At 49.1% G+C, this 26,699-nt stretch overlaps 2 protein-coding genes across 6 annotated transcripts in view; one reads left to right on the top strand and one right to left on the bottom strand.

Annotated features, from left to right (window-relative positions):
* The window catches only part of IRAG2 (inositol 1,4,5-triphosphate receptor associated 2), a gene marked incomplete at its 5' end in the record, with an annotated part of 64,083 nt that extends 51,172 nt beyond the window's left edge, over positions 1–12,911 (top strand). Inside the window, 7 exons of the mRNA XM_080971983.1 lie at positions 1,626–1,773; positions 2,599–2,636; positions 6,032–6,100; positions 6,192–6,253; positions 8,612–8,713; positions 10,798–10,899; positions 12,183–12,911. Coding sequence (XP_080828109.1) covers positions 1,626–1,773; positions 2,599–2,636; positions 6,032–6,100; positions 6,192–6,253; positions 8,612–8,713; positions 10,798–10,899; positions 12,183–12,426 — 765 coding nt within the window. The 3' untranslated portion in view covers positions 12,427–12,911. The remainder of the gene's footprint in view (positions 1–1,625; positions 1,774–2,598; positions 2,637–6,031; positions 6,101–6,191; positions 6,254–8,611; positions 8,714–10,797; positions 10,900–12,182) is intronic.
* The window catches only part of DNAI7 (dynein axonemal intermediate chain 7), an 89,261-nt gene continuing 75,344 nt past the window's right edge, over positions 12,783–26,699 (bottom strand). For all 5 annotated transcript variants that reach the window (XM_081022819.1, XM_081022811.1, XM_081022814.1 and 2 more), the window contains 4 exons: positions 25,336–25,550; positions 23,835–24,005; positions 15,054–15,167; positions 12,783–13,196 (listed from right to left, as the gene is read on the bottom strand). In XM_081022819.1, coding sequence (XP_080878945.1) covers positions 12,921–13,196; positions 15,054–15,167; positions 23,835–24,005; positions 25,336–25,550 — 776 coding nt within the window. In that variant the 3' untranslated portion in view covers positions 12,783–12,920. The remainder of the gene's footprint in view (positions 13,197–15,053; positions 15,168–23,834; positions 24,006–25,335; positions 25,551–26,699) is intronic.

The following is a 26,699-nucleotide window of genomic DNA, read 5'->3' as shown; positions in this document are numbered from 1 at the left end:
TCCACTCTGGCCCAGTGAGGCTTCAGTCCCATCCCGTGGGCAAGACCAATATTGCTCAGGAATTGTCCATCTGATCATGTTTACTATATGGTTATGTTTACATTACTGCATGCTCCGCGGCCAGCGAGCTCCCACTGCTAATTTTTGAAGCAGCATTCACATATTAGCCACAATCCATACCAACCCTGTGCTTTCTTGACAAATACTGCTGCTTGGATGCATTTATTTTTTCTCAAACCAGCTTCAATCTGACGAGGAAAGTTAAGCTGCATTCGCTTTGCACTTCAGAAGACAGTCTGCTTTAGAGACAGGTGTCACGCCTGTGCAGATGACAACTTCACGAAGAGGAGTTCTTGGTGTGGGTAGGGGAAAGTAAAAAAGATTGTGTGCTTCGTTCGGGTGTAGACATCCTCTGATGTGAAAAACACCATGCATACGCAGCTTGGAATAATTGGAGAGAATAATTGGGTGCATGCTTCCCACCTCGGAACAAATCTATGCTTCCAGGTGCCATAAGAAAGCTGCAGAGATAGCGCAGGATAGTGCGCACCCCGGAAATGATCTCTTTCAGCTTCTGCCTTCTGGAAGAAGTCACAGGGTTATAAAGACTAGGACTAGCCGCCTGAGAAACAGTTTCTACCCAAATGCAATTTTGGTTTTAAACGCAGGGTAAGGAGTATATTGTATTTAAAAATGGGGTATCAGAGTTTTTAGGGCGCTAACCAGGTTGGGACAGCAGGCTTGTTGGGTTTTGAATGTTTTATGTAGATTTTTCAATTTTGTTGTTCTGTATGGGACAATGACAATAAAGATTATCGTAATTGTAATTAATCGTAATTAATCGTAATTGGAACAAAGCTGTTTGAGCCTAGTCGACAGTTGCAGCAGGATCAAGTAAGAGAATGGACTGAACCTCTGTAGACTGCAGTTGGAAGGGGGAATTGCATTTTTAATACTCTCCTATGTAAAGCACACCCACCTGCTCAAGTAGAAAGCTAGCACAGCAGAAAGCAGGCTGAACTAGAAGCTCTAATCTGCAAGTATATTCTTTTTAGGAAATCTTCGCTACAGACAGAGGATACTAGTTTTGACTCCCCCCATGGCATCTTAGGCTGAAGAATCAACTCTCTATCTTAATAGAAGCCGGGGGTGCTTGGGGGGGGAGAATTCTCGCTCTGCTGGAACTCTTGGGTTCCCACACTCCTGTGGGGGGCGGGTTTGGGGGTGTGCTGAGCTCTAGCGCTGCCCTCCAAACCTCTCTGCCGGCTCCGTGTCACAGACGACACTCAGCACACCGCCATTATCCTCTGCAGCAGCCGGAAGTCCTCAACTCCCTATCTTAATAGAAGCAAATCACTGCCTTCCACTGTGTGTGCAGATCAGATTGTACAGTCCAGTGTTTACTGGAGCCATTCTGCGGCTCGCCAGGTTGTCCTCTTCCTTTTCCCCTCAACGCTTTAGGCGAGTTCAGCTCTGGAACAAATTAGCCCGGCGTCCTTCCAGATGTGTTTTTGGGGCTACACTTCCCATCAGCCTCAGTGGCTCGTTCTGTGTTTGCACGCAAGGACCGCTCTGGAAATTCTCCAGCTGGTCTCCGCGTGCCCGCCTAACTTTCTGTTTCTCAGGAGAGCCGGGCCAGTAAAGCTGTAGAAGTGATGATTCAGCACGTGGAGAACTTGAAGCGTACGTACGCCAGGGAGCACGTGGAGCTGGAGGAGCTGAAGCAGGTGCTGCTCCAGAATGAAAAGTCCTTCGGCTCTCTTGGGGACCGAGGTAACAGTGGGCGAGGTGCTGACTTGGCCTTGCATTAGCTGCCACCATTTGCTCCCTTGCTTCCCCGCAACATGCAGGTGACTGCTGAGCATCTGATGCACGCTGAGCGTCTTGGACTCTCTTACTGGGCAGGCTAGTGGAGCTAGTGGAGGCTGGCCCATTAGGATGAATGGACCTTCAATCTGCCTGCCTGTCTCCTTACTGACAAGCAGTCCACTGCCTTTCACCTCCCTCCTCATCTGTCTCAGTGTTGTCCCTTGTAGGACTCAGCAGGGAGGAAGACAGAGACACAATTGCCATGCCTGGCATTTGCTCTGGCACCACCTGCCCAGCCTTCTGGCCTACTGGTTGCAGTGGGTACCAACCACCCCTGGCCTGTATGGTGCAGTGGTTAAGAGCGGTGGACTCGTAATCTGGTGAACCGGGTTCGCTTCCCTGCTCCTCCACATGCAGCTGCTGGGTGACCTTGGCCCAGTCACACTTCTCTGAAGTCTCTCAGCCCCACTCACCTCACAGAGTGTTTGTTGTGGGGGAGGAAGGGAAATGAGATTGTTAGCCGCTTTGAGACTCCGTCAGGTAGTGATAAAGCGGGATATCAAATCCAAACTCCTCTTCTCCTTCTCTGCTGTGTGTGGGCTTAAAAAGACCATAAGAGCTTGCCAGGTCAGGTCAATGGCCCATCTAGTCCAGCATCCTGTTCTCTCAGAGGCCAACAAAATGTGAAGGCAGAGCATAGTTATTATGGCTAGTAGCCCTTGATATCCCTGCAGACCTTTAGCTGTGCTATAGATTCATTTTCTGCCCCTACTCTTATTGCTGTTGCAGATGAATCTTCGATTAAAAAGCTCTCTGGTTCCTTAAAGGTACAAATGTTGCTGCAGTTCTAAGCTTCTAGTTCTCTGCACACTTTGCCCCGATACAGTGGTACCTCGGGTTACATACGCTTCAGGTTACAGACTCCGCTAACCCAGAAATAGTGCTTCAGGTTAAGAACTTTGCTTCAGGATGAGAACAGAAATCAGGCTCTGGCGGCGCAGCGGCAGCAGGAGGCTCCATTAGCTAAAGTGGTCTTCAGGTTAAGAACAGTTTCAGGTTAACAACGGACCTCCAGAACGAATTAAGTACTTAACCCGAGGTACCACTGTAACCTGCTCTTTCCTATGCTGTGCCCTGCTGCAATCTTGGACTCTATTGATCTCCACTCCAATGATGTGATTTTTAAAAAAACAAACCCTGACATGTTTTCCTTAAAGAAGGCTCTGAAGTCAAATTTGGGTGTGTGACGTCTCTTGAACTAGGTTTCATTTTTTAATTATTCTACACAAACAACCAAATTGCCATCCTTTGCAGAATTTGGCATTTTGACAATCCGCTTGCTTTTTATAAAGAAAATTTGAAGTTCTAGCTCATAGGGCTGTGATATTTTGAAAGTGTGAGCAATGTCTGGTTAAGCCTCAAGCGGGAGGGAGAATCAATACTCTGCATGGTATCTTTACTCCATTACCACCACTGGCCGAAGCAAAATAATTGGAGTTGGTTTGTATGTGAAGCTGATGCTCTGATATATACAGAGTAGAATGTGTTCAGCATCAGTCATTGAAGAAACAAACTGTAGGCTATACGTTCTGATGAGATTAGCTTCTGTAGAATAATACAACATGCTGGTCTGGAGCAAAATGCAATCTACTGATAGGAGTTTGTTTTTCTAGCGCTGATGGTTCAAGTGGAACTCAAGAGTTGTGCAAACAGTGGCCGCAACCCTGAAAATACAGTTTTTCAAGTTTATTGGTGGTGCATCCTGTGTTGAAAGTTTAATGAGTACCTTTAAGTACTTTCAAGGGGGGATGAGGGAGAAATTCGTCTAGCTCACATTTTGATGCGGACTCGCCAAATTTGCACTTCCTCCTTCGAAAAGCACTTCCTCCTTTAAAATTTTGTGTCGTTCTCCAACCAAAGAGTGCAGATAGCAGAATGTGTAACGTTAGTGAAAACTGCACAAAGAAAGCCTTCTGTTAAGGGAAAACTGCTTGCAAAAATGCATGTGTTAAACAAAGTTGGATACAAAAAGAGGTGTGTCAGAGACAGGCATGAAAATGCACATGGATATTCACATGATTTTTTAAAAATTTATTTACTCCACAAATGTATGCAAAAACAGTGTGAACTGAACTTAGCCTGGGAAAATAAGAAACCAACATTAACACTTTCAAGTAAACCTAGCAGGGACATTAGACATAAATGCTCAAATTGGAGCTGATTCTGAGCATGACCTGCTGCTGCGCTTTGCTCGCTCTTTGCCTTTCCCTCTGTTCTGCTTCTCCATATTCTGCCACCCAATTCCCTAGTTGAAGTAACTCACAAGGAGGAAGATGCCCTTAAATAAATAAAAAAACTCTGAATGAAATTTTGGGAACTTGGAAAATCCCTGCGAGTAAAAATCTCAAAAAAACAGTTGGCTGCCTGAACTGCAGAATTTCAGGCTTGGTTTTTCTCATGGTATGCTTATGCCTCTAAATGACCTGAAATGTAATACAGCAAAGAATCTTGAAAAGATTCAGAAAGACAATTGAAGTGGAATTTACAATCGGGCAACATTTTTGAGTAGCCTTTTTAAGGAATTGGATGGAGGAGATGCTTCTTCAACTGGCAATAGTTTGCAAAGCCTTGCTCTTCCTTTTGAAGTTTTGTTCACATGACCTGTTACACCTTGCCACTTGGTTTTTATTCTTCTTGCACTCTCAAAGGTAAGTCCCAAGTAGCTGCGCATCTGGTGCTGCTTCAAAAGGCAACCTGGTAATATTTTATCTGTGTCATAACACCATGGCACTCTGAATGTCCCTATCTCCAACCCACATCAATGGCTTCTGTAGGGGAGAGGCAGGGAACGTGAAATTATGTGTCTGTGGTCAAGCGCTACTCATTTCAGAAAAGGGAGCTGACATGCGATTAACATCTAGGGACAGGGAAGAAATTTGGTTTGGTTTGCATCTACAGATGCGGCTGGCGCTCGGTTTGGTTTGCATGAAAATGCCCGATTTGCATTTTTCTGAAAAAATATGAGAACTGAAACACAGCAGTGCTTTGACACGCTCACACCTCCAAATTTCGCAATGACGTTCTCCAACCACACGCGTACAAAAAATGTGTTTTCTTAGGGGCGCTTGCTCTCAAAAATGTGTATGTTTAGGAGAAAAATCTATGAGGAGGGCGGATTGTGCACTAAAAGGTTGGTGGGTTTTTGCAAAGGCTGTAAAACAAAATTGCAAGCTGACATGGAAAATGTGGAGAGAACTGAAGATTTGAAAAAATAAATAAATGAGAACTAACATCAGTGGAATCATCCATTCCTTGTAGCACCATATCGGCTTGGGGCCCAAGTGGACTTCCACAGAGAGATATTTGCTCAGTGAAAAGTAATAATAATAATTTATGATTTATACCCCGCCCATCTGGCTGGGCCTCCCCAGCCACTCTGGGCGGCTTCCAACAAAAGATTAAAAGCATCTACTAACTTAGGGCGCCCCAATTTTTCATAGCAAGTGGGCTGCAATAATGTTTCAGCATGGAAGCTGTGGGCCGCACACTGCCATGTTGCGGGGGGAAGGGGGAGCAGGGCCAAAATTGGACACACACACATACCCTGCAACTCTTGCACTACCTTCCCAAAGCCAACTAACTGAGGTGCTGGGCTTTGAGAAGGAAGCTTGGAAAGCATTAACTAGGTTTGGGGAAGAAGGTGGGATTACTCTAGGACAGGCATAGACAAATTCGGCCCTCCAGATGTTTTGGGACTACAATTCCCACCATCCCTGACCACTGGTCCTGTTAGCTAGGGATCATGGGAGTTGTAGTCCCAAAACATCTGGAGGGCCGAGTTTGCCTATGCCTGCTCTAGGACCCTGTCAAGATACCTCCTTTCCAAAGCCCAGCACCTCGTTTAACCAGCTTTGGGAAGCCAGTGGGAGGGCGAGGCGAGGGGCTGTCAAATGTTGCCGAGGGCCGCACAAAAAGGACTCGGGGGTCCGTGCATTGGACCAGCCTGTACTAACGTGTACACATTTGTGAGACCAGGTACTCTTAGACAGCTGAAGAGTTGCAGAAGGACATCTTGAAATAAGAATAATAACAATGGCATCTATTCTTATATATTGCTAAGTTGTACTTGGTTCATGTGAGCGTTACTTTTGCATAGAAAACCACAGGGCTTGTAAGATCTCGAAGGCATAACCCAACTAGCAGTGTCTCTTATTTTATGTAGCCTTCATCCCTACGCCGAGTTAGCATTGCAACCTTGCCTAGGAATACTGGAAATGCTGTTTTGCCGCTGGTATGTAGGCATTTTCCAGTACCGATAGTTTATTACCATTGATGTATCAGATAAATACATGCTGAACTCTCTTCTCCTTTTTTCTCCAAAGGCCCAGTTAAATGAAACAGATGGAAGTGACAAAAGTGACAAATTCAACAGGCGCCCTAGTTGGTAAGAAAGGAGTTTGTGTGGTTGAAAGAGATGGATATGCACTGTGTGTGTTCACTAATACCTTAAAAATGTTTGGAATTCAAGTACCGTATTTTCCGGCATATAAGACGACTGGGTGTATAAGACGACCCCCAACTTTTCCAGTTAAAATACAGAGTTTGGGATATACTCGCCATATAAGACTACCCCTCTTCCAACACACACCAAATAATTTTTTAAAAAAACCAGTCTCCAGTCCGGCTTGGAAATCAGCTCCACTTCCCAGTGTCCCAGGGGGCGGGCCTGGCCTGGCCAGGTCTGTTTAAATGGAGGAGCGAGCCAGAGGGCTTCCTCTTTGGCTGGCTCCCTCAATCGCTAAGGACATCGCTGAACTTCGCTCGGGTATTGCTTTTGTCGGACCTGCTGAAGCATTTTGGGGGGATTTTTTACTGCTTTTGTTGAGCCGCTCTCGTGGAATTTGCTAGTGGTCTACTGCCGGGAACGGTTAGGGTTGTTCTGTTGCTGGTGATTGGGGGGGCTTCTGGGGCCAATTTTCAAGTGTATTTCTGCTTCATTTAGAGAGCTTGGTGTCCTCTGATTTAATTTGCTATAGTTTTGTCCTTTGGTGGGAAGTTGCTGCAGGAGCTGCTGCTATAGCCGGCGTATAAGGCGACCCCTGACTTTTGAGAAGATTTTCCTGGGTTAAAAAGTAGTCTTATACGCCAGAAAATACAGTATTTCAGTTCCCAGTACAGGCAGGAGCTATATTGTGAAATATGCTTCTGGGACACTAGCCTAGTGAATTGTATCTGAACTTGGACACCACCTATTGAGATGTCTTCTTACTGACTTTTTGAGCAGGTTCGAATACAATGATTTGGAACGTCAGGAAGAAGCACAATTTGCTCCTCTCTCTTCTGTGCTAAGAAAACGATTATTATTATTTAGCATTATTTGTTCAATATACATACCGCCCTTTATCAAAAGATCCCAGGGCAGTGTGCGGCATTAAAAGCACATTACGGAACACCAGTGATAAAAGCATAGTAAAAAGTATACTGACAGAGTATACTAAAATAATCATAATAGCTACATTCTTGCAGGCCATAGATTATTTAATAGTCATAGGCCTGGGTAAAAAGGGGCATGTTTTTGCCTGGCATCTAAAGATATATAATAACGGTGCCAGGCGAACTTCTTTGGAAGAACAGTTTGAGGGAAATGTGCGTACAAACCCATACATTTGTAAAAAAATAACATACCGAAATGCATTGTGCTGGGGGGAAATGGCTGGTGCATATTAGTCAAACCCAGATACAAAATTGTATGTTGTAGGAGAAAATAATGCTAAAATGCTTGTGAATTTTTGTCGATTTTTTTAAAATAAAAAAACACACAAATTGTTGCAGAAAGATGAGAGAAGAGAGAGAGAAGCTTGATTGATTTGTCCAACCTTACCTGTGACTAACTGCCCCACAACAAGTAGTTTAGCTTTTGTGTGATAAATCCATAATGTTCTGCATTGGGGAGGTGTCTGGACTTTCTTACGCCGAAGGTATTCTGCATATATGGCAATGATCTGCTCCCAGGGCCGGATTTAGGTTTGATGAGGCCCTCAGCTACTGAAGGCAATGGGGCCCTTTCTATGTCCAGCTGTCCTTTGTCAACAACAAATTGCTCCTGTTTTTTGTGTTGAATATATGCTATATGGTCATTTATGGACCTAGTAGGTATCTATTTGCACATAACAAAATATGTATTTTATCAAAGTAATTGTTTGAAATACAGTTAAGAAGTATATTAATAGTGAAATACAATAAAGAAGAGGTATAGTAATAGTGAAATAATTATTAAGCTCTAACTTAAAATGATTTTTTTATATGATGATTGCTTTCATTTTATGGATCAATGTTCTTGTTAGATAGTAAAATTCATGTTAAATTGCTGTTTTAGGGGTTGTTTTTAAAAGTCTGGAACGGATTGATCCATTTTGTATTGCTTTCTATGGGAAAGCCTGCCTTGGTTTTGGAACGGACTTCCGGAACGGATTAAGTTTGAGAACTAAGGTACCACTGTATATAGAAATGAGCAAACCAGTGATATTTTAGGGAGCAGGCTAGCAGGCGGGGCCCATTACTTACATCATAGGAGCCTACCCAACACAAAACAAAACACGGTTGCTGTATGTGGGTTTTATTTTATTTGTTTTTTATCTTATATTTTTGAAATCTACAACCAGGTTTGTTTTTCCTTTACATTTTTTGGGGGCCTCCCAAGAGAGTGGGGCCCTAACCTATAGCTTGTTTAGCTTATACGTAAATCCGGCAGCGTCTGCTCTGCAAGGGCAAAGCAATTAGGTCTAATCTCTTCTTCCAACAGGGGCTTAATGGGAGCAAAGCAAGGCGAGAAGCGTCCTTTGTTGCAGAGGTACGTAAGTTCGCCTTCCTGGGCTGAGTCGGAGGAAGAGCACAGTGAGCCCAAGTAAGTCTCTATGCTTCTTGCACATTGTCTGGCCCCAGAAGCCAATGTCAAAGTTGCACCTTATATGTCCCGTCCCCCCTGCCAGGGTATTGCTTTCTGATGAATGGTGGTAAATTGTTTTCCTCCTAACTCCTACCTGGAAAGCACCTGTGAATCTGGGAGTTGTAGTCCAGAACATCTGGAAGTCACTGTTAGGTCTAGGGGAGGAGACATTTGATTCAGTTCACATTTAAAGGCAAACCTGCCTAATTCGAAATTTGCACTTCTCCAAATTGTGCAATGCAGTTTCCCGGCCGTGTAATGGGCGCGAAAATCTATATGGGAAAAGCGTGCATAGAAATGCATATGTTAGTGAAGATAACATACAAAATGCACTGCGTTAGGGGGGAATTGGTTTGCAGCATCTAATAAGCGAAATTAAATGCAAAGTTGTGTCTATTAGAAGAAATTCACTGATGAGTTTTAGTGAGGACTTTGAAAAAAAATTGTTGCAAACTGATGTGGAGTTCTGAAACTTAAAAAAGAGAAATGAAAATGGACAGATTGGTCCATTCAGAGTTGGATAACCTTGGTTTAAGCTATAGTTATACAGCACATTTGTGTGAGAGAGATGAAAGTTTCTGTGAGTTCCTTATATCAAGAGAACATCCAATGGAAATATCTCCCCATAAACCTTTCCAAAAGTTACACATGTCCAGAGAAGGTGATTGCAAGTACCTGAGATCCAGGTCCCTCTCTATAGTGGCCCCTTTTTTATCTTGCTCCCTTCCAAGCCAGCATATTTTAGTCCATTGCTTTATATTCACTTTAAAACAAAAAACAAGTTTTTAATGTTTGAAGTTTTTAATGTTTGAAGTTTTATTCTGTTTTTAGTCCTCTGTTGGGAGCCGCCCAGAGTGGCTGGGGAAACCCAGCCAGATGGGCGGGGTATAAATAATGAAAGTTATTGTTTTTATTATTATTCAAAGCTTTTGTGGTCTAGGATACTGTCTAGACCAGGGGTAGCCAACATAGTACTCTTTGGGCTCTAATTCCGAAGTTGGAAAATGCTGTTGGGCTTGAGTCTTGCTTACAGGCTTCCCAGAGGCCTCTGTGAGAACAGGATGCGGCAATTGACCCTATTGAGTGGAGTGGTTCTTAACTCTTAAGTCAATGGTCACAAACGGTAGGAACTCTAGTCCAACAGTATTTGGTGGTCACCAAGGTGGCGACCCCTGATCCGGACCATGATATCAAAGCTGTAGGTTTTCTCTTGTTGGCATTTGTAGTTGGCTGTACAATTTCAATTAAAGCTTAACTGAATGTTGAACTGGGTTGTGTTTAATATCATGAGCTGCCTTGGGGGCCAGTTTGGCTGGGGAGATGGATTAAAGCTGTAAGGATGATAATATTCTGGAGGAAAAGCATTGGGAAGGAAATGTTGCAGAGGTCTAGAAACTTTGCATTTGGCAAATCCCTCTTATGCTCTCCGGGAGTCTTGTGTAGCAACCTGAAGCACATAAGTTAGTTAATAATAATAATTAAAAAAATATTATTTATATCCCGCCCTCCCCAGCCGAAGCCGGGCTCAGAGCGGCTAACTACAGTAAAATAATACAGCATTCTAAAATCAATTCATTATAAAATCAGTTCAAATCAAATTGATGGCAACCATTGGGCTAGAGTTCTGTGAAGAATGACCAAAGACAGGGGTCAGGCTGCGCCCTGACCAAAGGCCTGGTGGAACAGCTCTGTCTTGCAGGCCCTACAGAAAGATGTCAAGTCCCGCAGGGCCCTAGTCTCTTGTGACAGAGCATTCCACCAGATCGGAGCCACAGCCAAAAAAGCCCTTGCTCTGGTTGAGGCCAGCCTAAGCTCCCTGTGGCCCGGGACCTCCAAGGTGTTTTTGTTTGAGGACCATAAGGTCCTCTGTGGGACATACCAGGAGAGGCGGTCCCGTAGATACGAGGGTCCTGGGCCGTATAGTTCCCCCTCATACGGTTGAAATGAAAAGGGGAGGAGCATTTGAGGGGCTAATCCTTTTGTCAAAGCAGTGCATAAGCTCGCCAGCCGACGGCACCCTTGCATGAAATTCTCCCTTACAGAAACACTCCCTTGGAACCGCCGGCTTCAGAGACGCGAGGAAGCAAAGCTTGGAAGCTGAGCGAAAAGGAAAGCAACTCATCGAAATGGGGGCTGCACTCACTGTAAGTGGCAGAGGGAAAGGGCATGCTTGGAATTTGGGGGTTTTCAAGCGACTGAATCGGAGTCGGTGGCAGCAAATAAAGGCAGCTCCTGAGCAGGGAGAGGGAGGAATTCAGCTCACATTGAAAGGTGAACATACACATGGTGTGGCCGGCGTTTGTTTCTGATGTCCATCGACATGGAAGAGATTTCCCATTGCCCACACAGATCCTTGGAGAGGTTAATAATGTTACGTTGTTAAATTGTGGGGCTGTAATGTTAAGACACAGATCCTGACCCCCCCCTTCTTTTTTCTCCTGTTCCTTGCCTACCTACCCATTTTGGTCCTCCTTGTGGCCCAACGCATTTCTGATGGTGGCTCAACCGTCCTAAAACTAAAATTCCAAAAAGGGAAATTGGAGCACATTTCAGCAGGTCCTCGCTCCATGAATCCAATGAAGATCTTCAGATTTACTTTAGCACGTGTTGGAACACAACAAGTCTTGATTGCCTATGCTGTTGCCAATTGAGTCCTAGCATAAAGCACCAAAAGTCTCCTCCCCACATGCTTTTGTTGAATGGTCTCTTTAAATTTGAAGGTTCATTATTGTTCCACAAGATGTGTATTTCTTTAAGGGCCAGAGCAAATAACGTGACCTAGTTTTACAGCTGTGAAGCAGTATAGCAGGTGCTGTTAAGTTATGTTAATTAAGCTGTTGGGTATAGTATATAAAGAGCAGCACCTAGCTCTCTCTGTTCCCTGGTGGTTGGGTTGGTGGGTGGGTCATGCTTATTGATATATTATAACTAATGTAAAAGGAGTTTTTGTTATTAAAACCTAGCTACAGTTATTTTAGGGACACGGGTGGCGCTGTGGGTTAAACCACAGAGCCTAGGACTTCCCGATCAGAAGGTCGGTGGTTCGAATCCCTGCGACGGGGTGAGCTCCCGTTGCTCGGTCCCTGCTCCTGCCCACCTAGCAGTTCGAAAGCACGTCAAAGTGCAAGTAGATAAATAGGTACCGCTCCGGCGGTAAGGTAAACGGCGTTTCCGTGCGCTGCTCTGGTTCGCCAGAAGCGGCTTAGTCATGCTGCACACATGACCCGGAAGCTGTACGCCGGCTCCCTCGGCCAATAAAGCGAGATGAGTGCCGCAACCCCAGAGTCGGTCACGCCTGGACCTAATGGTCAGGGGTCACCTTTTACCTTACAGTTATTTTGTGTTCCTTGTAATGTGTGGTCTCCCCAGCACGCCTTCTGCAGTGCAACTAGTTTGCAAATAGCCAACATCTTTTTCTTCCCTACAGGTATAGCAGGTTCTTCTCTTGGGCCTCCTCTCTCCAGACTGCCATCTGCAAGACCAGCAAGACTCTCTTCATCTCCATCTTTGCGGTGGTGCTGCTTGCTGTTCTTTCCACCTTCCTCCTGGGCTTCTCCTTCCAGAAGCCAGCAGAAGGAGCCCCTGTTGGGACAGGAGATGCTTGGACATCCGTGCAGCAGCTGCTGTGGCCATATACCCGCCTCCAGCACCAAGCTCCACCTCCCGTATAATTCACTGCTGGGAGTTCAAGATGAGGTGCCTTTCGGACATCAAGATGGGGAGCCGTCCTGCCATGTGGTTTTCAGTGGGCAGGTGCAAAGGGGTAGATAATATTTCAAGCTCTCTGAACTTTCAACATCATCCAAGGTCCCCATGCAGCTTACAGATACAGCATTTCGATGTTTCTGGCGGCCCCGCCCTTGCAAGTTATTTCCTGATAATTCAGTTCAAAACGAAACACAGTTTGATACTTCTGAATTTTTAAAAATCTCTCTTCCCTCCCTCCCCCCAAATTGTACCGAAGCTGCAAGATCTTAGGAAACATGTTTTAGGAAACACTTGGGAGTGAATATAGTTTGTCCACAGCTTACAAAGTAAGGTATTTATTTTTTTTCTGGAGGAAAAAATGCATCTGAAATCTTGAACCTATCGCAAACGTCAAGCTCTTATTTTATTGACAGGAGTGTCTTCGACTCAATAAAGTTCTTAAGCGGTGTGTGGCTTCTCAAGAGTACGTTAGTAGCTTGGTAGAAAGCAGCAGCTGGTACACGACGTCAATGAATAGGTGGTGGGCCTGCCTAATTCTCTCCATTGCTTCTTCGCTGCCAAAGTCTTTGATCAGGTGGTAAAGGGTGGAGTGGAATTCCGTGTCCTCTGCTATGTTCTTTGAGAAGTTGTCGCTGTCCTCGGTGAGCTGGAGCCTCTGAGCTCTCTGCCCATTGAACATCAGGAGGGCCCAGTCTTTATCCCATACTGGCTCTTTTGAAAGGTGTTCACAGATCTACCAACAGGACAGCCAGGAGTTGTTATAGCCAATAACCTGATGGGCTTGGAAGTAGTAATGTTTGTTTGTTTAGAAAAATGGGGGGCTGGAGGGTAGCACCAAAATCTTCCTTTTTCAGAAGGGCTAACCTGTGGGACAGGATGCGGGTGGCGCTGTGGGTTAAACCACAGAGCCTAGGACTTGCCGATCAGAAGGTCGGCGGTTCGAATCCCCGCGACGGGGTGAGCTCCCGTTGCTCGGTCCCTGCTCCTGTCCATCTAGCAGTTCGAAAGCACATCAAAGTGCAAGTAGATAAATAGGTACCGCTCCGGCAGGAAGGTAAACGGTGTTTCCATGCGCTGCTCTGGTTCGCCAGAAGCGGCTTAGTCATGCTCGCCACATGACCTGGAAGCTGTATGCCGGCTCCCTCGGCCAAAAAAGCGAAATGCGCGCTGCAACCCCAGAGTCAGCCCTGACTGGACCTAATGGTCAGGGGTCCCTTTATCTTTAACCTGTGGGACTCCAGCTCCCATTGGCCCCAGCCAGCATGGCCGACGGCTGGGGATGAGGGGGACTGCAGTCATCTGGAGGGGTTAGTCCTTGAGCTGGTGGTGTGTACAAGTCTGGTTTCAGTTGCTGAAGGCTGAAACAAGCTTTGCACACTCACTCTCTCTGCTAGGTTTCTGCACTGCCGTCCCCTCATCCCCACATTCTAGGCCAGGCATAGGCAAACTCAGCCTTCCAGATGTTTTGGGACTACAACTCCCATCATCCCCAGCTAACAGGACCAGTGGTCAGGGATGATAGGAACTGTAGTCCCAAAACATCTGGAGGGCCGAGTTTGCCTATGCCTGTTCTAGGCAATGTCTCTTTTGAACACTTTCTATGGACTGATAAGCTTCCTCCTCGTGTGAACCCCTTAACCATCATTTCCCTGCAAAGCATTTTATATAGCCTGGCATCTTCCTCATTAGTGCTAACCAGGTTTGCTCTTGTAACCAACCTGAAAGTGCCTGGTTAATGTGAATTACAGCACTGATGCAGATATGTAATGCTATATAAAGGTAAAGGTACCCCTGACCATTAGGTCCAGTCATGGACGACTCTGGGGTTGCGCGCTCATCTCGCTCTATAGGCCGAGGGAGCCGGCATTTGTCTGCAGACAGCTTCCAGGTCATGTGGCCAGCATGACTAAGCCGCTTCTGGCAAACCAGAGCAGTGCACGGAAATGCCGTTTACCTTCCCGCCGGAGCGGTACCTATTTATCTACTTGCACTTTGACATGCTTTCGAACTGCTAGGTTGGCAGGAGCTGGGACAAAGCAACGGGAGCTCACCCCATCGCGGGGATTTGAACTGCCGACCTTCTGATCGGCAAGTCCTAGGCTCTGTGGTTTAGACCATAGCGCCACCCGCATCCCTCACATAATGCTATATAACCATGGTTTAAACCAGTGTTTCCCAGACTTTGGGTTTCCAGATGTTCTTAGACTCCCATCACCCCTAGCAAGCAAGACCAGTAGTCAGGGATGATGGGAATTGTAGTCCAAAAGCAGCTGGAGACCCAAGTTTGGTTTGCTTAACCCTGTGTTTCCCAGAGTGCAAAGGGGAAGCCAGGCACCATTCTGATCCCTGGTGCAGGAATAGCACACTCACCATCAGCTCTGGGTGTCTTATGTCCAGATTCTGAGAGGGCAAAATGCCTCTGCCAGGTGGTCTTCCCTGCCTGCCTTGCCCCCCCCCCCCCGACCACCATCAATGGCTACCTAATTGCACAGGAGATGAGGGCAAAGCACATGAAAGCTGCCTGCTCCTGTTTGTAGAATGCAGGGAAGGAGCTTGAAAACAAAACTAAAGTAGCACAGCCCATACGTACCTTGAAGACCACATTTTCCTCTCCGCTCAGCAAGTTCCACTTGCTCCAGCTGAAGGCAAAGGAAGATGCGATGAGTGCCATTTGCTGGTAACTGGTGATTTCTGCTAAAAGTGTCTAAAAACAAGAAGATAGAAACAAGACTGAAACACCTCTCCACCTGAAAGCATTCAACATCGTCTCTCTTTAATGGAAGGTGGGATCTTGTGTTCTCGATGCCCCCAGATCAATAAAATAAATGCATGCCTCATGTTGAGAGCGATGCCCAACAAACACAAACCACCACTCTATGTTTACTTGTTATAACAGGGAACCAGGCAGAGGGCCTTCTCGGTAGTGGCACCCACCCTGTGGAACACACTCCCACCAGATGTCAAAGAGAACAACAACTACCAGTCTTTTAGAAGACATCTGAAGGCAAACCTGTTTAGGGAAGCTTTTAACGTTTGATGCATTACTGTATTTTAATATTTTGTTGGAAGCCGCCCAGAGTGGCTGGGAAAGCCCAGCCAGATGGGCGGGGTATAAATAATAAATTATTATTATAACATGCAAAGACAGGCTCCAATGGATTGAGCAGACAAGACCAATAGTGGGTCCAGCGGTCAAGAAGGCAGTTTCTGCACACGCTGTAGAAGGAAGTCAAGGGCTGATGGGGCTCTTCAACCTGGGAAGGTAGCCCATCTAGGAGAAGGAAAACTCTGACCCTAAACCTCCACTGCCTTTTGGGATATCTTTGGGAGAAGAAAAGGCTTGGGAGAAAACCTTATACAAATCCTGAGTGGAGTCCCAACTGCCCTTGACAGTTGGAGACAGTTGGATGGTACACCAGCTTCCAACAATTCCTGCAGCCAGGCTGCTACTAAATATCTTGCTCTGCTTTCCTTTGGGTCACATCAGCGAGGCTGAGATGGGGGTCTTCTCATCTGGGCACCCAGGACTTCCATATACACTGCCTAGCCTTGCACCCCTGGGGAGGTCACTTCAGTTTGACTTCTCCCGTGGAGGTACACTCCATTGTCCCTTGAGACAGACAGATGCCAACAACATATAAAGTCAAGGAGGATGGGGCAGAGCTGCAGGAAGCTCTGGCCTTCCAGGTTTGGCTGGGCAACAATTCTCACCACCCTTGGATAATGGAGCCATGCTGGCTCAGGCTGATGGGGCTACAGAAATTCATATCTGTCAGGGGTTCAGGAGCAGAGGCAAGGGCAAGGGAGGAAACAGAGAGCGAGGGGGAGGAGGCAGAAGAAAAGATGAGTGATGACGACGACCCGAGATCTCCGAGTCTTTCCAGTGAATCAGAAGATTCACAGAAAGGAGCACCAGTGGCCAGGGCAAGGGGGGAGCCTAGGGGGACACCCCAGGAAGATAGAGCCAGAGGGGACTCAGAGGGGAGCAGTTGGAAATCGGGACCAGCGTCACCGCCAGAGAGCAGGGAAGAGGAAGGGCGCCAGGGATCAAGCGCTGGCAGCTCACAACAGGGGGGAGGGCACGAGTCAGGAGTGGCCACACCTCCATCGGGGAGCGAAGAAACGGTCAGACGGAAGGTGGAAGGTTGGGCGCGCGCGCCAAGTTCAAATGCACAGGAAGGTGGCGCAGTAGGCAGCCCGGAAAGGGAGCCAGGTCCTAAAGCCCGCCGAAAGGAGGGAGAAGAGTCAGGGGGGTCAGCGTCAGCGTCAGAGGAATCCCGGAAGGAAGAGACCCCGGGGGGCAGAGGGACCCAGAGAAGAACAGTCAGGCGGAAAAGGTGGAGCAAGGCTAGGATATTAAGTTGGTGTACAAGGGGCGGAGACTCAGATGGAGCTTCGCCGATCTAACCATTAGACGTAGGGTTGCACGCAGCAGCTTGAGAATGGAAACTGTAACTCAATAAAGACTTTTATTTAATGATCGCTGGCTAGCGTGATCCTCTGTGAGCTAGGATCTGGAAGCAACTCTGACAGTAAGCTCCATCTCTTAAATTGTGGGCATCTACAGCCTCGCGGAGAGGAGAGAAAGCGGGTGCCTACTAGCGAGCTCACGAACGGCAGACAACATGACGGCCGAACAGCAGATAGTGGAACTCAGAGAAGCAGTGTCGCGCCTGAATGCCGAGGCTCTTGCATCCAGGAAGAGAGAGGAGGACGCAGCTGCCGCCTACAGGGATCTCCAGGTCAGGTTGGAAGTGCTTACGAAGCAAGGGCAACTGACACCCAAACCGGAGGGGATTGGGTTGGGGAGACGAACAGGCGGTTTGGTCTCTCACTTCGATGGGAATTTGCAACAGTACCCCAACTTTAGAGCAGATGTAATGTGTGCACTGCAACTGCTGAACAAAGACTTTAGAGATGAGCAAGAGAAGGTGGGATTCATCATGTCCCATTTGCATGGAGATGCTAAAGCATGGCTGCGCAATTTGTGGAGAGATAAGGATCCGGCGCTCCAAAATGCGGATGCCTTTATTAAAGCGATGGATGGGTGCTTTTTGTCAAGCATTGACGTGGATCTTGCTCGGCAGCAGATACATGGACTGAAGCAAGGGAGGGCCAGCGTAAGGCAGTACCATGCCCGCTTTTTCGCTTTGGTCAGTGCTCTGGAATGGGACAGAGATTTGGCTCCTGTAAGAGACCTGTTTTGGGAGGGATTGCACGGCTCGGTTAAAGATGAAATTGCGAGGGGGGAGAGACCCCGGACCACGCAGGAGATCGTTCAGAGGGCGCTGGCGGTGGGGGTGCGGCTGGAAGGACGTCCGTGGAGCAGTGGCGAAGGGCGTGGAGGGCGCAAACCAGCCAGGGGCTCCTCCTTCCTTCCCAGAGAAGCAGCGCGTGCGCAATCCACGCCTCCGCCAGGAGGAGGAGCGGAACCTATGGAGGTTGGAGGTGCAAGGGCTCAGTCAGCAGCCAGAGCCCTAGCACCGGCAGCAGTGAAAGCGAAGCCTCCTAGAGGGAACAGGAAGTGTTACATCTGCGATGATCCACAGCATATGGCGAAAGAGTGTCCCCAGAGGCTCCACAAGCACACTGCAGCCTCAGCAATGGTAACTGCAGCAACGCAGCAAGGACAACCACAGCAGGGAAACGACGGAGTCTGGTTGGAGGAAGAGGCACTGGGGCCCAGCCAGACGTGTCAGTGAAGCAGTCCCCAGAGATTTTACAGCCCATGGACCCCCTCCCGCCCAAACCGGTAGTGAGGCTCACCGCGTCGCTCCAGCTGCCCAATGGAATCACCATGGACGTGCCAATCACCATTGACTCCGGAAGCAATGCGGACTTTATAGGGCAGGACTTTGTCAACCGGCACGCTATACAGTTGCTGCCTGCCACGCTGCCCCTGCAGGTTGTCACGGTGGATGGCAGGGAGCTGCTAGGGGGGCAAGTGGTGAAGCAGACGCCACCAATGGTGATGCGACTTGGGAATCACAGGGAAATCATCAGCTTCAATGTCACTCAACTATCGGACACGCCCATTGTATTGGGCATGAGTTGGCTGGACAAGCACAGCCCGACGCTGGCTTGGTACCAGAGGCAGCTGACCTTCGGCTCTTCCTTTTGCGCTGAACACTGCATCGTGCCCAGGCAGGAAGGAGGGGAAGAGGAGTCTCAGCTGCAGCTAGGCACGCTGCAAGCGGTTCCCCACAAGTACGCGGAATTTTTGGAGGTTTTCTGCGAGAAGGAGGCAGACAGGCTACCCCCCCACAGACCATATGACTGCAAAATTGACCTGCTGCCGGGGGCGGCGCTGCCCAAAGGGAAGCTGTATTCCATGTCTGAGGACGAACTGCAGGAACTCAAAGAGTTCATAGATCATAATTTGGAGCGCGGTTTCATCCGAGAGTCCAAGGCAGCGGGGGGCAGTCCGGTATTCTTTGTTAAGAAGCGGGACACGCCCCAAAAAAGACTTGTAGTGGACTTTCGCATCTTGAACAGTGTGACCAAGCCATCGGACTTCCCCATGCCCCGAATCGACGACCTCCTCGCAAAGGTACGGAAGGGCAGAGTGTTCACCAAGTTGGACCTGCGAGGGGCATACAACCTCATTCGCATGCGGGAAGGAGATGAGTGGAAGACAGCCATGTTCACGCCCCTGGGCACCTACGAATATAGAGTTATGCCTTTTGGATTGCAAAATGGCTCCCACGTTTTTCAAGCTTTCATGCATCACGTGTTGGCGGGGCTCCTCTACAAGACGTGCGTCTGTTTCTTGGATGACATCCTGATCTTTTCGGAATCGCAGCAGGAGCATGACAGACACGTCAAGGAAGTGCTGAGCAGGCTACAGCAACATAGGCTTTACGCCAAGCTGGAGAAGTGCCAATTCGACGTGACGGAGGTGGATTTCCTGGGCTACAAGTTGTCTGATAAAGGGCTCGCCATGGACAGCGCCAAGGTCCGAGCAGTGTTGGATTGGAAAAGCCCACGCAACCGGAAGGAGGTCCAACGGTTTGTCAGCTTCGCGAACTTCTATCGCAAGTTTATCAAAGGCTTTGCGATGCAGACAGCGGCCATCACGGACACGCTCAGCTCCAAGAAAAAGAAGTTCATCTGGACAGAGCAGGCGGAGCAGTCCTTTCAGGCACTCAAGCGTCTCTTCGCATCGGAAGAGCAGCTGCTTCATGTCAACCCCAGCAGGCCGATGAGGGTGGAGACAGACGCTTCGGACAGAGCCGTGGGAGCAGTCCTGCTGCAGAAAGACCCGCAGGGGGTTTGGAGGCCGGGAGCGTTTTATTCAAGGAAGCTCAGCAAGTCCGAACAGAACTACACCATCTGGGACAGGGAGTTGCTGGCCATTCATGCAGCGTTCAAAGCGTGGAGGCACTTCCTGATCGGCGCCAAGCACACGGTGCAGGTCTGCACGGACCACAAGAATCTAGAGCACTGGCGCACGGCACAGTTCCTGAACCAGAGGCAGATACGTTGGGCTGAGTTCTTTGCGAATTTCGACTTCCGAATAGAATATGTCCCGGGGGACACCAACATCATGGCGGATGCTCTCTCCCGTAAGCCACAGTATCTGGAGGAGGCAACGCCAGCGGCCGCCATGCACATCTTCGCACCGACAGTGTGGGCGTGCGCGGCGGCAACAGTTGACCTGGATGCGGTGCGACGAGCGTTGCAGGATGACTCCTTCGCGCAAGCAAAGATGGCAGAGGTGCACAGGGGCACGGCAGCGACCGACGAGTTCCAGCTGCGAGATGGTTTGCTCATCCGTAAAGGGGCCATCTACGTGCCGGGAGACGAACTTCGCGCCAAGGTACTGCAGCAGCTGCACGACGCGCCCACTGCCGGGCACTTTGGCAAGGAGAAGACGGTGGAATTAGTAGCCAGAAACTTCTGGTGGCCCGGAATGAGAGGGGAAGTCGCGGACTACGTGGCGAGGTGTGACACCTGCCAGAGGGCCAAACCAGTGCACAGACCGCCGGCCGGACTGCTGGAACCGCTGCAAACTCCGTTCGAACCATGGGAGAGAGTGGCCCTGGACTTTGTCACGGATCTGCCCAGCTCGAGGGGCAAGACGGCTGTGCTGGTGGTGGTGGACTTGTTCTCCAAGATGGCACATTTCATTCCGTGTGCGAAGGTGGCCACGGCGGAACAAACCGCCAAACTGTTCATAGACCACGTGTTCAAGGTTCACGGTCTGCCGCGGTCTATTCTGTCCGACCGAGGGCGACAGTTCATCTCGAACTTCTGGCAGAGGCTGATGGGCTTCCTGAACGTCAAGATCAACCTGGCGTCGGCTAGACACCCGCAGACCAACGGGCAAGCGGAGCGGGTCAATGCCATCATGCAGCAGTACCTGAGATGTTATGCGAATCAACAGCCTGCGACGTGGGTGAATTACCTGCCTCTCGCCGAGTTCGCCTACAACAACACGAAGCACGTGTCCACGGGGGTCACGCCGTTCTTCGCCAACAACGGGAGGCACCCCAGAACCTTCCCGGGACTGGAAAGAATGGGGGAGGGGGAGCCGCAGACAGCAGATGCGTTCGCGTCGGAGTTGCAGGAGGTCCACGATCAGCTGCGGCGGCACCTGGAGCTGGCTAAACACGCATACAAGGTACAAGCGGACAAACACAGAAGGGTTGGCGAAGAGATCCATGTGGGAGACTGGGTCTGGTTAGCAGCCCACGCAGTGCCGGCCAGGTCGTTGGCGAAGAAGAAACTAGGCCATAAACAACTGGGGCCCTACCAAGTCGAAGAACAGGTCAACCCGGTGGCTTTCAGGCTGGCTCTTCCGGAGGGTTCCAGAATGCATCCGGTGTTCCACAGATCGGTGCTCACTCCCTACAAGGCACCTCACAGGTTTCAGGAACCAGGAACGGCACCGGGTCCGCTCCGAGAGAGAACCGGGCAAGGGGGAGTGGCACAGGAGGAGCGCATCAACGAAGTCACGGAGATTTTGGACTCCAGATGGGGGGAAGAGGGGGTAGAATACCTTCTCGCCAAGGAGGGCACCCCGGCCAGTGCCAACAGCTGGGTGCCGGGCTACGCTTTAGACGAACCTCTGCTCAAAGAAGAGTTTCATGCCCTCTTCCCACATAGGCCAATGCCAGCAGACTTTTTCGACGACTGGCTTTTCACGCCCACGCTTTCAGCCAGCACGTTCCGGGGGTTCGACTCGGACGAGGAACCGACACGAGACGCCCGTTCCCCGGAGGGGTCACCCTCGGGATCTGCTTCAGAACCCTCGTATTGGTGGGATGATCGACCAGAGGAGCAGTTCCGCAGAAGGTGGCTGGAGGGTCCAGGACGAGCAACGTCTCCAGAAGGCAACGAGGGAGAGACGGACATGGACGTTTTCGGGGACGACCCGGGTTTCGAGCACGGCGGCACAGAGATGGAAGCGGAGGTGACCGTCGTCAACCAGAGCAGGGAGGAAGAACCGGAAGACTTCAGATGGCGGCCCGCCACGGGAAGCGAACTGTATCCGACATTCGTCCCCCTGACACGGCAGCACCCAGATCCCGCACCGGAAGGAGGGGAGGGGGGAAGAGGGGGCTTCGAGGGGGGGATGGATGTCAGGGGTTCAGGAGCAGAGGCAAGGGCAAGGGAGGAAACAGAGAGCGAGGGGGAGGAGGCAGAAGAAAAGATGAGTGATGACGACGACCCGAGATCTCCGAGTCTTTCCAGTGAATCAGAAGATTCACAGAAAGGAGCACCAGTGGCCAGGGCAAGGGGGGAGCCTAGGGGGACACCCCAGGAAGATAGAGCCAGAGGGGACTCAGAGGGGAGCAGTTGGAAATCGGGACCAGCGTCACCGCCAGAGAGCAGGGAAGAGGAAGGGCGCCAGGGATCAAGCGCTGGCAGCTCACAACAGGGGGGAGGGCACGAGTCAGGAGTGGCCACACCTCCATCGGGGAGCGAAGAAACGGTCAGACGGAAGGTGGAAGGTTGGGCGCGCGCGCCAAGTTCAAATGCACAGGAAGGTGGCGCAGTAGGCAGCCCGGAAAGGGAGCCAGGTCCTAAAGCCCGCCGAAAGGAGGGAGAAGAGTCAGGGGGGTCAGCGTCAGAGGAATCCCGGAAGGAAGAGACCCCGGGGGGCAGAGGGACCCAGAGAAGAACAGTCAGGCGGAAAAGGTGGAGCAAGGCTAGGATATTAAGTTGGTGTACAAGGGGCGGAGACTCAGATGGAGCTTCGCCGATCTAACCATTAGACGTAGGGTTGCACGCAGCAGCTTGAGAATGGAAACTGTAACTCAATAAAGACTTTTATTTAATGATCGCTGGCTAGCGTGATCCTCTGTGAGCTAGGATCTGGAAGCAACTCTGACAATATCTATCGTATTTTTTGCTCTATAAGACTCACTTTTTCCCTCCTAAGCAGTAAGGGGAAATGTGTGTGCGTCTTATGGAGCGAATGCAGGCTGCGCAGCTATCCCAGAAGCCAGAAAACCAAGAGGGATCGCTGCTTTCGCTGCGCAGAGATCCCTCTTGCGGTTCTGGCTTCTGGGATTCAGAATATTTTTTTTCTTGTTTTCCTCCTCCAAAAACTAGGTACGTCTTATGGTCTGGTGCGTCTTATAGAGCGAAAAATACAGCAAGTTCTGTATTCTAGCACAGAATATATTTAAATAGTGGGGGGGGGGGGTTCAATGCACACATTTCTCAATGTATTTTATCCTAAAATACACCCTTCAAAATGCATTTGGTTCATTTTTTGTAAAATCCATTTCAAAATCCATTCTGAACACGAATCAGCTCAGATTGCTTAAGAATGCTGAATGGGTGCAATTCTCCATCTGTAGTTGAGAGTTTACCTTTTATCATTGGAAATTATGCAAAGGCAAAGGGACCCCTGACCATTAGGTCCAGTCGTGGCCGACTCTTGGGTTGCGGCACTCATCTCGTTTTATTGGCCAAGGGAGCTGGCGTACAGCTTCCGGGTCATATGGCCAGCATGACTAAGCCGCTTCTGGTGAATCAGAGCAGCACACAGAAACACCCTTTACCTTCCCGCCGGAGCGGTACCTATTTATCTACTTGTACATTGACGTGCTTTCGAACTGCTAGGTTGGCAGGAGCAGGGATCGAGCAATGGGAGCTCACCCTGTCGTGGGGATTCAAACCGCTGACCTTCCGATCGGCAAGCCCTAGGCTCTGTGGTTTAACCCACAGCGATACTTTAGGCTAAAGTGCCTTCTCCACTCAAGTTTCGTTTTGACCTCCCTGGTCATCTATTTGGTAGCTCAGCTTTTTGTTTCCATTCACGCTTTTTGTACGCTGCCCTGGACTCTTCTGAAAAATGAGGCATTGCAACCAAAAGTAAAATATGAATGGATGTAGACATTTAGCCCTGGTCTCTTACCTTTTTGTTGACGGAGACGTACTTAGGAGAGTATTCCTCCGGGAAGATGTTCATTCCAGCCCTCTTCAGAGCAATGGTGAGAGCTAGGGGGCTCATCCACACCCCTCTCAGGTCAGAAAGAAGAGTGGTGTCTTCCATGGTGGTGATTCCAGCTAACATACACTGATTGAGCTGCCTCCGGGAGCAAAGCAAAGGTTATCATCAGTTTGCTGCCATCATGCCGTAAACATCTGGCAGCCAATGCACACTTCTTCCTCTACCCTCCCAAATAGAAGATGGAAGGGCACTTTCCACCTTACAGCAGAGAAGGGTTACTTCTGGAGTATAGGAGAATATCGCACTGCCAGCCGGCAAATCTGCGGCATGCCCAGTGCTGTTAGACTCCAGCTCCCATCAGCCTGGCCACAGGTCACAGATGATAGGAGTTGCAGACAGGCAACATCTTGAAAGCCACCGATTCCACATTCCTGGCTATTTTCAGAGAGGAGCCGGTGTGCCACATCCTTCTCTCCCAGTCTCTCTGATATGGGCATGGATGTAAACAAGCCCACGACAGCAAGTCAAATGGAGCAGATAGTTCTGTTGTGGCACAGCGGCAAAAGCAGCTGAAAAATGCAATGCCAGCCAATTCAGGACCCCTGACCTTAAAAAGATATAGGTGGCCACCCTGTACCTAACTTTACATTGCAGATGTAAATAATAAATTTAAGAACCACTACGCAGGTGGCGCTGTGGGTTAAACCACAGAGCCTAGGAACTGCCGATCAGAAGGTCGGCGGTTCGAATCCCCGCGACGGGGTGAGCTCCCGTTGCTCAGTCCCTGCTCCTGCCAACCTAGCAGTTCAAAAGCATGTCAAAGTGCAAGTAGATAAATAGGTACCGCTCTGGCAGGAAGGTAAATGGCATTTCCGTGCCCCAGATTTGTCCGCAACTGGACCTAATGGTTTACCTTTTACCAATCAGTATGCAGGGCAGATAGGATGTACATGTTGACATCTATCTGCCAGGGAACCACAGGCCACTGGGAAGCTAAACTCTTGCAATCCCTCCCCTGATCACACACCTATTGGAGATTGTGCATATTGGTTGGGAAATGTGCACAATTCCCCCTTTATTTTATTTTATTCATTTGTTGAATTTGTTTGACACCCTTCGTCCATAGATCTCAGGGCGGTTCACAACCTTATTGACAGATTATGGGCATGTTCTACATGAGGCCTGGTGAATGTGCACAATGGCCAGCTGTTATGCACATTAACCACTCAATGTACTGGGTAAGAAGTTGGGTAGAATTGTCCCTACACCTATTTTTCCTTGTATGGCCACAAGTAAAAGGGCTAGAGGAATACTTTTTCTTTAAAAAAAGAAAAGAAGGAAAGTTTCTAAAAAGACCCCTGAAATATCCTGCAAACTCTACGGCCCTAAGTCCCATTGCATTGTGCAGGACTTCCTTCCTAGTTAACATTCAGACGGAACTGGGCTACAGGATGTCGCTGCGTACCTTGATTTGAATCTGCACCTCAGCAAAGGTGGTGAGGATGGTGAGGAAGGCTTCGTCGGTCCCATTGGGCCGGAGTTCCCACGACTGGTAGGGCATGTTGAGGTGAGCATCCTGCATCAGCGTTACGGTAAAGAAGCCGTTCATTTTGAAAGCGATCTCTTTCTCTTGCATGTTGTACACCACATCCCCGATGTCGTCCGTTCTCCAATATTTCGCTTTCAAAGGAACAAAGGAAGAGGGTTTTGTTTGAGGAAGAGTGGTGCATGCTCTAGTTATCTCCCACTTGGACTACTGCAATGCGCTCTATGTGGGGCTACCTTTGAAGGTGACCCGGAAACTACAACTAATCCAGAACGCAGCAGCCAGACTGGTGACTAGGAGCGGATGCCAAGACCACATAACACCGGTCTTGAAAGACCTACATTGGCTCCCAGTATGTTTCCAAGCACAATTCAAACTGTTGGTGTTGACCTTTAAAGCCCTAAACAGCTTGGTCCAGTATACCTGAAGGAGCGTCTCCACCCCCATTGTTCTGCCCGGACGCTGAGGTCCAATGCTGAGGGCCTTCTGGCGGTTCCCTCATTCCGAGAAGCAAAGCTACAGGGAACCAGGCAGAGGGCCTTCTCGGTAGTGGCGCCCGCCCTGTGGAACGCCCTCCCATCAGATGTCAAAGCGATAAACAACTACCTGACATTCAGAAGACATCTTAAGGCAGCCCTGTTCAGGGAAGTTTTTGATGTGTGACATTTTAGTGTGTTTTTGGTCTCTGTGGAAGCCGACCAGAGTGGCTGGGGAAACCCAGTCAGATGGGCGGGGTATAAATAATAAATTATTATTATTATTATTATTATTATGAACCAGGTCCTTTCAGCTTAGCAGTGGGCAAATGCCAGCCTGGAAGCAAAACTGGACCGGGCACAGGTCCCAGCTTGACCCACGAGGCCAATCCCCCACCCCCCAGCCCATCTGCCCCACATGTGACAACAGGTGTGGGGCAGATAGAGTTATGGCTGCAAAGGATCGACCAAGAACTGTGCATTCTCAATTGCTCCTTTTGCAAGTGGGGCTTGCTGTCAATGCTGATTAGCAAGCCCTGCTTGGATCAACGCTTATGGGAAGGCCGAAAGCACAAATACAACTTTGCACTGCTGGTCTGAATTCAAACTGGTGATGCAGAAGATATTATTCAGAAGGCAAAACATTACTCTGGGTCATCTGACATCGTTCTAATCTCGGCAGCTGATGGGTGGGCAACCTTTAAAATGACCTGCAGGGGGTGGTGTGGTCACTATCCAGCTCACTGGCCAGAATTTGTTCCTCACCCCCATTTTAGTTGGCGATCCCCCGGGACAGAAACTAGCAAA

This window comes from Podarcis pityusensis (assembly GCF_964106645.2).
Source record: "Podarcis pityusensis genome assembly, chromosome: 10".
Lineage (NCBI taxonomy): Eukaryota > Metazoa > Chordata > Lepidosauria > Squamata > Lacertidae > Podarcis > Podarcis pityusensis.
This window is presented reverse-complemented; position numbering and strand designations above follow the sequence as displayed.